General features: G+C 40.4%; 1 protein-coding gene across 1 annotated transcript in view; it reads right to left on the bottom strand.

The window, feature by feature from the left end:
* The window catches only part of UTP4 (UTP4 small subunit processome component), a 32,038-nt gene that overhangs the window by 18,379 nt on the left and 1,491 nt on the right, over positions 1-12,168 (bottom strand). The window contains exons 3-6 of the mRNA XM_025920642.2: positions 8,388-8,579; positions 7,163-7,247; positions 5,345-5,434; positions 2,525-2,736 (exon numbers count right to left, since the gene is read on the bottom strand). Coding sequence (XP_025776427.1) covers positions 2,525-2,736; positions 5,345-5,434; positions 7,163-7,247; positions 8,388-8,579 — 579 coding nt within the window. The remainder of the gene's footprint in view (positions 1-2,524; positions 2,737-5,344; positions 5,435-7,162; positions 7,248-8,387; positions 8,580-12,168) is intronic.

Below are 12,168 nucleotides of genomic sequence, written 5' to 3' on the forward strand. Positions count from 1 at the left end.
ATCAGCCCAGAGCCTGACGCGGGGCTCGAACTCCCGGACCGCGAGATTGTGACCTGGCTGAAGTCGGACGCTTAACCGAATACGCCACCCAGGCGCCCCACCATTAGCGTTTTAAAAAAAATGTTTATTTATGGGGCGCCTGGGTGGCTCAGTCAGTTAAGCATCCAGCTTCAGCTCAGGTCACGATCTCGCGGTTCGTGGGTTCGAGCTCCACGTCGGGTTCTGTGCTAACAGCTCAGGGCCTGGAGCCTGCTTCTGCCCCTCCTCTGCTCATGCTCTGTCTCAAAAATAAATAAAAACATTAAAAAAAATTATTTTTTTTTTTTTTAATTTTTTTTTTTTCAACGTTTATTTATTTTTGGGACAAAGAGAGACAGAGCATGAACGGGGGAGGGGCAGAGAGAGAGGGAGACACAGAATCGGAAACAGGCTCCAGGCTCCGAGCCATCAGCCCAGAGCCTAACGCGGGGCTCGAACTCACGGACCGCAAGATCGTGACCTGGCTGAAGTCGGATGCTTAACCGACTGCGCCACCCAGGCGCCCCTAAAAAAAATTATTTTAAATGATTACTTATTTTTGAGAGAAAGAGAGTGAGTGGGGGAGTTGCAGAGAAGAGGGGGAACAGAGGAGCGCAGGTGGGCTCTGTGCTGACAGCTGAGAGCCCGATGAGAGGCTTGAACTCACAAACTGCGAGATCATAACCTGAGCTGAGGTCAGACACTCACACCAACTGAGCCATCCAGGCGCCCCTACCATTAGCATTTTTAATCTTTTCAGAAATATTATAAGTATATATATTAGCAAAACTACATATGCAGAAAATATCAAACATAAATATCTAATACAAAATCTGCTTCTTTTCTTAATACACTACTATGTACTACTTCATGCACTACACTGTGCTACTTTTCCCCCTTAATGTATTCTCGTAATTGTTACATAGTAACAAATATCCACATCTTCCTTGGTCTTTGAAACATGTGCATAATATTTGAGTGATTACACTTTAAAAAAAGCACCAGGGCACCTGGGTGGCTCGGTCAGTTAAGCTTCTGACTTCAGCTCAGGTCATGCTCTCACCGTTCGGTTCGTGAGTTCGAGCCCTGTGTCAGGCTCTATGCTGACAGCTCAGAGCCTGGAGTCTACTTCAGATTGTGTGTCTCCCTCTCTCTCACAAAAAATAAACATTAAAAAAATTTTTTTAATGGCACAAAATTTAATAATTAAGTCTTAAGTTTAATAATTACAACCATTTTGGATCAAAACTCGATTTTTTTAAACCTTTCTTTTTCAAAAATATTTATTTTTGAGAGAGAAAGGGAGCACTTGTGCGAGCAGGGGGAGGGGCAGACAGAGGGGGACAAAGAATCTGAAGTGGCTCTGTGCTGACAACAGACAGCCCAATGTAGGGCTCGAGCCCACCAACCATGAGATCATGACTTGAGCTGAAGTCAGATGCTTAACTGACTGAGCCACTCAGGTGCCCCTCAAAACTCTATTTGAAAAGGAAAATTTCTCTTGGTCATTTCAACTTGTTCTTCATTACACTTACATGTGACATCTAAATGTTTCACAGGGCTTTAAGACCCATCAAATTGGTCTCATGGAAAATCTGTGAAGTGGGATAGAAACAACTTATGGGCAAGAAAAGCCAGCATGAGTGATCTCTACTCATATTGCATGTCCACACTTAAGACACCAAACAAGCCTCAAACTAAGAAGACAAAGGATCTGGTCAGCAAATCTCGAAGTCACTTTCCATGCCCCACTGATAAAACAGCCAAAGGTTTCTGATTAAGAATTGATGTTACCAAAAGGGAAGAGGCACACTTCTTCAACACGAGTCTGCTTAAGTCTTACTAAAATAGGCAAAATTTAATATTTTCTTTTTTTTTTTAATTTTTTTTAACGTTTATTTATTTTTGAGACAGAGAGAGAGAGAGAGAGAGAGAGAGAGAGAGCATGAACAGGGGAGGGGCAGAGAGAGAGGGAGACACAGAATCTGAAACAGGCTCCAGGCTCTGAGCTGTCAGCACAGAGCCTGACACGGGGCTCGAACTCACGGACTGTGAGATCATGACGTGAGCCGAAGTCGGAAGCTTAACCGACCAAGCCACCCAGGCGCCCCAAAATTTAATATTTTCAAAATCATCTAATAAAATCATCTAATTTCCCAAGATAGGAAGCAGGAGAAGAACTGTACAAAGAGGAAAATAGCACCTCTCAAGATTCTTCTAGGATACTTGTGGCCTATCTAAATCAGACTGGATTAACTGTGGGTGGGGAGTGTCTGAAGAAAACCTCCCTGCTAACTAATCTAGAGAATATTTTCTAACTAGTTTTTAAGAGAATATGAGGGTTCAAAGAAATTATGTGGGTTTCAGATGCATTTTCCTAAACTCCTCTTCCTTCAATGCAACACTGAAGATTAGGGAACACCGTTTGTGTTTCGTTACTGATACAGCCTTCCCTACTCATCCCCCAGGTTATACAGTAACCGTTCAAAACAGGGACCATACTCACATCAGATACGGCAATAGACTGCACATCAGCATTTGCAATGAGATGGTTCTTCACAAGTGTCCCAGTGGCTGAGTCCCAGAACTGCACCTTCCCAGCAGAGTCCACACTTATGACAGTGCCATCAGACAAGAAGGCCACGCCCCATATGATACACTTCCGCTTAGACACACCCATATACTGCCTATCCACCAGCATCTTATGAACAGCGCTCCCTGAAAAATAAGAAAAGCCCAAATTTGAATGGTACTTACCTCTTTTGTCTTCAAAACCCACCTGTGGTAGGCATCTATTAAGTCAGCTGCCTGAGCACATAGCACAAACAGCCAGTAAACAGTAGTTATAGTAGTTGTGGTAAACTCAGTCTCGGAACACCAAAATGGTTACCTGAAGATTGTGGGGGAGAGGTGGGAGGGGTAGCTGGAGACAGAAATTTGGAGGGGCAGGGGAAGGTGAAATTGAAAGAGACATTTGAGACTTCACTTAAAACTGCCTAACTGCAGTGTGCACGATATTTGGCTCTTTTCTAAAACCCCACGGGAAAGGGGGAGAATAAAACAGTACAAAATTTGGGGAATTAAAAAAGCAAACATGGAATGGTAACTGATGTAGCAGAGTCCTAAAAGTAGTATGTCTCAAGTCAACAGTGGGGAAAGACAAGAAGCCACTTGATTTATACCATGAAATCCTTAAAAGACTTGGGAACTGCTGATGCCCAAAACTCTAGAAACAGAAGTTAAAGTGGAACTAAAAGGAGAAATTAGGTTGAAAGTAAGTTTATGAAACTTAACATCCTTCAGATACCTATCCCCTAACTAAAAAGCCAGGCAACTCCCCAACTCCACCTCAAACAAAACTGGAGACTTACTCTCTGAAGAGAGATACCAGGAACAACTGAGGGTAGGATTACAATACGGGAAATAAAGTGAAATGTTACTAACTGAATGTTGAGAACACTAGTTTTCTTCTCAGAATTTATGTGGAAAGGCATATCATCATCAAGCAGGAGAATTAAAAAAACATTTCTGGGAAACATGACCAGCACAAGGAAGATGATTTAAAAAGCCAGTCTCTTTAGAGTTTCCCCAAACTAACAGTCCAGTCAGATCATTCTTCAGTGGAGCCCACGAACAGTAAGCTCCACTCTTGTGGTGAGGAAAGCCATCACCAGACAGGTGAACAAAGCTTTAATATGAAAGGCAGAGGCCAGAGAGAATACCAGAAAAAAATGAATACCAGAGAGAAAACAGCTAAGATGAAGAATACTTGACAAATATAATCTTGAATAGCCTTAGAAAGAGAAGGCAGTAAATAAGGAAACAAACAAAAAAGCACTATAAAAAAAACCACTCAGGAAACCAAAAAGAACTTTGGAAATGGCAGAAATGAAAAACTCAGTACAGGACTTAAAAGATAAAGATAAGGGGCACCTGGCTGGTTCAGTCAGTAGAGCGTGCAGCCCTCAATCTCGGGGTTCTGAGTTGGAGCCCCACATTGAGTACAGACAGTACCAAAAAATAAAATCTTCAAAATCAGTCCATCAATAAATGATAAAGAAAAACTCTCAGGAAACAGAAAAATTCAGAGATGAAAAATAAGAGGGGGAGGGGCACCTGGGTGGGTCAGTGGGTTGAGTGTCCCACTCTTGATTTCGGCTCAGGTCATGATCCCAGGGTTGTGAGTCAGCTCTGTGCTGATAGCACGGAGCCTGCTTGGGGTCCTTTCTCTGCCCCACCTCTGCACGCACACACACTCTCTCTTACAAAATAAATAAATAAGCTATAAAAAAATAAAAGAGGGCTCTGTGAGAGAATCATTCAAGATAAAAGCCTGGGTGGCTCAGTCAGTTAAACATCCAACTTCAGCTCAGGTCATGACCTCATGGTTCTTGAGTTTGAGCCCCACACAGGGCTCTCTGCCATCAGCACAGAGCCCACTTCGAATTTTCTGTCTCCCTCTCTCTCTGCCCCTCCCCTGCTTGTGTGCACGCTCTCTCTCTAATAAACATCAAAAAAAAAAAAAAAAAGATAAAAGCGATAGAAAGAAAATCAGATTTATATGAGCCTAATTTATGCAACTGGAAGAATCTGATGAGTCAAATGTATAAATATACATTTATATATGTGCAAGTAAACATCAAAGAATTAGCTAAGAGTTACAGGTGGTCGCCTTTGAGAAGTGAAAGAAGGAATACAGGGGGACTCCTGCTTCTTTGTAACAAGCCTCAAGGAGTTCTTCTTTGACTATGCGTGTATAACAGACAATAAAAAATTTGCTTAAGCATGAAGGAAAAAGAAAAACGAGACAAACCAGATCTGTTTTACTTCCCATCTTAGATGGGAGTACAGATGGGCCTATTGAACAAGCTGAAGTCAGTCTCATCACTGAAGGATTCCATATTGCAATTTTTCAGGCCCAGAACAGAGAAAGTAGATGGTTCTCTACCTTTCTGATCTCATGCCTCACCAATTATGGTGCTAAGACCTAGTGTTCCTCAGAGAGGCACTTACTTTTACCAAGGTCTGGTATACACAAGTATTTTAACTGATCCTTCGTAGTAAATGTCTTATTGCTCCAGGGGGAATTTTCAAATGAATTCTTATTATAAATAAGATAAAAAATATCCATCTGATTGAAGAAACAGGATTCCCCCAAAAGCAGCAGTAGCAATCCAAGAAAGGAGTGAAATCCATGGCTAACATCTCAGAAGGTTAAAGAGAGGTTAGGCCCTAGAGGTCAGTAAAAGCACAAGGGCTCAAGCTTTTGGAAACTAGCAATGTGAATCAAGACCCAAACCCCAAATGAACTGAGAAAAACAGTCACCTGATTTGACATCAAACACACTAATGTAGTCTATGGAGCCAGCTGCAATGTGGGTACCAGAGGGATGCCAGCTGAGACTCAGGATGCGACCTTGGGAGTTGTACAACAAAAAAAGAAAAGGACATACACATAAATACACAGTAAAGGGTAACTGAGTTCTCCTTTGACAATTACCTACAGGTCTGGCGTTCTACACTCTTAGCTCTCATCTACTATGCTCTGGTGAAGGACTGTTTTATAACAGATGAGGATCAACTCTGCCCAACTCTGGAATCCATAATGAAGTATTTAATATCACTTTAATAATGTAGAAACGGTTGATGGGAGTATAAAGAAACACAACATTTTGAGGGCGACCCCTTTTGAGGGTGACCTGTTAAGAACATAACAAAATTTAAATATGCTTATTTGGCTCAGCACTTTTACTGGGAATTAATCAAGGAGAAATACTTGTAGGAGTGTTAAAAAATATGTATATTGGAATAGTCATTGCCGTCCTGGCTGTAGTAGTGAAAAACAAAAAAATCCATCAATAGGAGCTTGGTAAATAAATTATGGAACACCATTAAATGGAATGCCATGTAGACTGGCATGACTGGCATGGAAAGAGGTCTGTGATACACCAAGTGAAAAAACAAGCACAAGCACTCGTGTGTATTCATTTATATGAACATACAAACACGTCTTGAAGATTATTTCCAAAATGTTGCCTACAGAACAGAATGAGATATTTTCTCTTTCACACTTGGCTAAGCACATGAATTTTGAATAAGCATTATATCACCTTTATAATTAAAAAAGAACACCCAAGGGACACCTGGGTGGCTCAGTCAAGTAAGCGTTGATGCCTGATTTTGGCTCAGGTCATGATCACGCAGTTTGTGGGTTCAAGCCCCATGTTGGGCTCTGTGCTGACAGTGTGGAGCCTACTGGGGATTCTCACTCTCTGCACCTTCCCCAACCACTTTCTCTCTCAAAATAAATAAACTTAAAAAACAAAACACAAACAAAAAAACAAAAAACCAAGCCTGGCTGGCTCAGTTGTTGGAGCATGTAACTCTTATTCTCGGGGTTGTGAGTTTGAGCCCCATGTTGGAAGTGGACGTTACTTAAAGATATTTTAAATAAAGAATATTTTTCTTTAAAAAAAAAAATAAAAAAAGAACACCCAAAAGGCATTAAAAACAAAAGGGACTCTGACTAGCAGATGAAAAATATTACTAACAGACACAGAATACATGGGATAGTTATTATTTTCTAAGAGTCTGCAAGCTATGGCACAAAGGCCAAATCAAGTCCACCAATTATTTTTATAGATAAAGCTTTACCAAAGCACAGCCATACCCATTTATTTATCTATGACTACTTTTATAGAACAAGAGAGTTGACAGAGCATATGGCCTACAAAACCTAAAATATTTACTAATCTCCTGTTTTTACAGAAATAGTTTGCCAACCCCTGCTCTAGAGGTGTCAACTGGGTGGAACATGGACAACTGTTTGCAAATTCTAGGTTTTAGTATTTATGCACTCTGTTACAACTTCAAAAAAAAAAAGAAAAAGTGAGAACAAAGTGACTTACACAGAAACATTAGCTTTCCTACTCTGGATTTCTAGTTTACTATATTACTTAAGCAGGCAACGTGACAGAGAAAGCCTGAGTGGAGGATGGCTTCGAGCACATACCCTATATTGAGGTAAAGTTAGTGTGGAGAGAAAACATTACCTGGACCCACGGGAAAACAGCCCATCCCCAGTGGCACAGAAACATAACTTCTTGTTGAGGCTACTCACTGCCCCCACCAAAATGACCCTTACTTTTCTGCCGATCAAAATTTCTTTCAAACTGGATTTTGTCTGGGGTGATTTGAAATAGCTTCACAGATCCGTCTTCACAGCCAACCTATTAGAGGAAAATAGAGAAGATAAGCATTTTATATAACTAAATATATGTATTTATAAATATAAACGTTTCTTCTCTGAAGGTATCACTTGCTGTGAAAGAGAAAAGTAGTTTGTGACAGGAAAAAAAAAAAATTACTGCTACCAAGAAACTGGTAGTGTATTCTCGGCAGGCTTCACATCCTAGCCAGAAAACAGGCTAATCAGTGGCCTAATTCCTGTATAGGACATGGAATAGAAGTAGGATTTCACAGCATACCTCTGCTAGAGACCCAGAGCCTAAATAAAACACCCATTAACTATACAATGTAAATGAAGAAACATCAAGATATTGTACAAATTAGTACAAATCAAACAAGAATCATAGGTTTATCCCAGAAAAATGAAACCTCTGGAAACACCCATTTTAATAAGTCTGTGTGAGGGGGGAGGGATAGTCTTCTTAGTCTGCACTCAATTTTTGAGACATTGTGGTAAAACAGTTCCACAAGTCAACTTGTGGAAGGACCTCTCAGAAGTTGTAACATACATTAGTGTGTTGTCAATCTACAGAAGAATTTCGTATTAACATGCTATATTCTGAATTGATATTTACCATAAAACATAAAGCATAATAGAACAAAAAACAGCCTCCACATCTCCCAATTCCAACTAGTTTGAGAAATACTGAACCAAACGAACCCTCTCATTTCATAAATGAATAAACAAGGTCCAACGTGGCAGTAGAAATGATGTAAAAATAACAAGAGATTTTTTAAAGTTTTTTTTGTTGTTGTTTTTTGAGAGAGTGTGCTTAAGTGGGGAAGAGGTGGAGAGAGAGGAAGAATCCCAAGCAGGATCCAAGCTGTCAATGCAGAACCTGACACAGGGCTCAAACTCACGAACTATGAGATCATGACCTGAGCTGAAATCAAGACTCAGACGTTTAACTGACCAAGCCATCCAGCTGCCCCAGGACAAGAGATTTTTAATCCCCAATATCAATTCCAATCTTGCATCGTGGTTGCTGGAATCCACTTCAGAATGGAGTTGCTACATGTTATAATATAACTTAACTTTACTCTCCTGTAAACACAGGGAAGAATGTTTACGTGAGCACAAGAGAATTCTTGCTTTAAATTACCAATAGCTGCTTACTGACCAAAAGTTGAGAGCCACAGGGGCTGACAGCCATGCTCCAAATGGGTCCTCCAAAGGCATCCATGGCATATTTGATGTTTAATGCCTGCAAATCATACTCGATAATCTCTCCATTGAGTCCACCACTAAAGAGTCGCTGTCCTTTTGCCCAACACAGAGCTTCTGTAGCCCGAGACTCATGACCTGGAAAAAACTACAGAAACGCCATAACATGTCAACCCACATTGAATTTATCAGCTAACAGCACTGAATGGTCACAGGCAACAACGTCAAAACTAAAAACACTTGCCTAGAAATGACTACATGGGGTTTTGTTCTACCAGAAGATCATGTCTATTAATATTTTCATTTTTTAGATTCAAATTTTAGTTACCTATACAGTTGGTTTCCTTTTCCCAGGACTTGTCCTCCAAACCTTTTCAAAAGAATAAAGTTTGTATCCAACTGTATTTGATATATGCAATTTTTTACAAAATCAGTGTAAATATCTTGATTAGGTGATGGTTTCACAGTACACATGTATGTCAGAGTTATCAATGTATACACTTTAAATTTTTTTAAGTTTATTTATTTTGAGAGACAGAGAAAGAAGAGTGCATGCGCACGTGGGAGCAGAAAGAATTCAAAGCAGGGCCCCCATGGTTAGTGTAGAACACGATGCAGGGCTTAAACACACGAACCGTGACCTCATGACCTGAGGGAAAATCAAGAGTCAGACGCTTAACCAACTGAGCCACCCAGGTGCCCCTTGACACGTATACTTTAAATACATGTTTATTGTGTCAATTTTACCTATAAAAAGTTTTTTTAAAAATAAAACAAAAGGATGCCCGGTTGGCTCAGTTGGAAGAACATGTGACTCTTGAATTGAGGGTTGTGGGTTTGCGCCTCACCTCCAACTTCTCATTCAAGTCTCAGAATCTTTTTTTTTTTAAGATTATTATTATTTTTTTAATTTTAAGTTTTTATTTATTTTGAGAGAGAGACAACGAGCAGAGGAGGGGCAAAGAGAGACGGGGACAGAGAATCCCAAGCAGGCTCGGCACTGTAGGGCTTGAACCCACAAACTGTGAGATCGTGACCTGAGCCGAAACCAAGAGTCAGCTACTTAACTATCAAGTCTCAGATTTTTTTTTTAATGTTTGTTTATTTTTGAGACAGAGAGAGACAGAGCATGAACGGGGGAGGGTCACAGAGAGAGGGAGACATAGAATCTGAAGCAGGCTCCAGGCTCTGAACTGTCAGCACAGAGCCCGATGTGGGGCTCGAACTCACATATTGTGAGATTGTGACCTGAACCAGAGTTGGAAGCTCAACCGACTGAGCCATCGAGGCGCCCCTGAAGTCTCAGATTTCTAAGTGCTTTATGAGCACTTATAAAGGATTCATGTAGGGTCCCTTGGGTTGTTTAGTTGGTTAAGCGTCTGACTCTGGATTTTAGCTCAGGTCATGATCTCATGGTTCGTGAGTTTGAGCCCTACATCAGCCTCTGAGCTAGCAGGGTGGAGCCTGTTTGGGCCTCTCTCTGATCCTCCCCTGCTTGCTCTCTCGCTCTCAAAATAAGTAAATAAACTTTAGGAAAAAAAGAAGTTTTCATATATATCAAGACACTTTATTCTTATGTCTGCTCAGCACAAAAAGCACTGAGTAGGTACAATTTTTCTTCTCTTTACTTGACAGGACACAAGTACTTGTGGGTTAAGGGGCTTGAGCAAAGTGCCACAGTCAAATGTGAAGAGAACATTTTAATTCTTATTCCAAGCCACTACTCTTTTCACTCTAACGGACAAAGTTTTTTCTTGTTCTGAGAGTGATTAAGAAGTAGGGAAGGGACTATTGAAAAAGGAAAATACTAAGTTAATTATTGTTGAAATAAGAACAGATAAGAAAAAATAGGAGACATTCAGTAAAGAATAACTGACATATTCACTAAATAAACATGAACTCAGGAGTGGTTCTGCACTAGACACTTGCTAAATGCTGGGAATAATGTCATCAATATCACCCACATGGTCCCTGTTTTCACAAAATTTGAAGTTCAATGGGGAAGAAAAACATTAAACAAATGTACAAACTATTATGTAATTGTAATTGTCATAAATGATAAGAAAAACCACAGGGTGTGACAAGCATATACCATAGCACATTTTTCACAGCATAGAATGTGACTTATTTATGGTAATCAGCAATTTTTTTAACTTTCTTTTTAAGTTTATTTATTTTGAGAGAAAGAATGCATGCACAGGGGAGGGCCAGACAGAGAAGGAGAGCAATTCCCAAGCAGGCTCCGTGCTGTCATCACAGAGCCCATGGCAGGGATCGATCTTGTGAACCCTGAGATCATGAACTGAGCCAAAATCAAAAGTCGGACGCTTAGCTGACCGAGCCACACAGGCACCCCAATTTTTTTTTTAACTTCTTAGTTCTTCAGGGGTCAACTCAGTAAGTCATCCCTTTCCAGGATTCCTAAACCCACATCATCAGAGTAAAAGCACCTCTCCACTAAGATTCTAGGCCTGTGCTTAGCTTTTTTTTTTTTTTTTAAGTTTATTTATTTATTTGGAAAGAGAGAGGGGACACCCATGTGCGTGCATGAGCAGGGAAGGGCAGAAAGAGAGGGAATATGAAAACCCCAAGCAGGTTCCACACCGTCAATGTGGAGCCTGATATGGGGCTTGATCCCACGAACTGTGAGATCCTGACCTGAGCCAAAATAAGAGTCTGATGTAAACAGACTGAGCCACCTAGACTGCTCTGGTACTTAGCTTTATCATAAAATTTACCTACTCTTTGAAAACTGTATACTTCTATTTCCCCACTGGACTTTGAGCTCCTTCAATGTAGGGCCTCTGACATTTGTCATAATGCCTAATACTTGCCACTCATCACTCATTCATTTAGAAACAATTACAGGATGCCTTAATTCCAAGTATTAAACTGCTGGGCACTAAATTCATGCATTTATCCATCTACCCATTCATAGGCATCCATTCAGTGCTTAGGGCAATACACATTCATTAATGTAAAATGAATTATTTTGTTGCACCTGCAATCAGTAATCAGTACTTTTGAAAAATATGCTGCTATAACAGCTCTCTGCATACACCCAAATGGTATTTTACTTTTACTCCCAATTACAGGCAGTTCAGTCTACATTCTCTCAGATGAACTTAGAAATCCATCTTCCTACCATCGTCACCAAAAAGTTTGATATTAAAATGTTTCTGGGCACCTGGGTGGCTCAGTCGGTTAAGCGTCTGATTCTTGATTTCAGCTCAGGTCGTGACCTCAGGGTTTGTGAGATGGAGCTCTGCAACAGGCTCTGTGGTGACACCACAGAGCCTGCTTGGGAGTCTTTCTCTCCTCTCTGACCCTTCCCCGCCCATGCGCTCTTTCTCTCTCTCTCAAAAAATAAATTAAAAAACTTAAGAAGAAGAAAAAAAAAAAAAGGATTGTTTCTTCTGAATTGACAATGAAATAGGTACTGACAACCCCAGCAGGAAATTCCACCTTACCAAAGTTGCACTGGTGCAGAGACTGATTATAAAGCAATGAGTCTTGACAATTTCCCTTTTTTGTTGTGCTCCAAAGATCCAGCAAACCTCAGTTTCCAACAGACAGTGGGCCACCATAATTTCTAGGTTTCTTTCTAACCAACGTTATAGATCAAAACTCTGAGCTCAGTCAAGAGATTGCATATTTACTACACATGTTATATAGTTCTAAATAACCCAAAGAGAGTACAGTCACTTTCTTTTGAAATCCTTCAACAAAAGACATAC

Source organism: Puma concolor, chromosome E2, assembly GCF_028749965.1.
Source record: "Puma concolor isolate L17-30 chromosome E2, mPumCon1.1.hap2, whole genome shotgun sequence".
Classification (NCBI taxonomy): domain Eukaryota; kingdom Metazoa; phylum Chordata; class Mammalia; order Carnivora; family Felidae; genus Puma; species Puma concolor.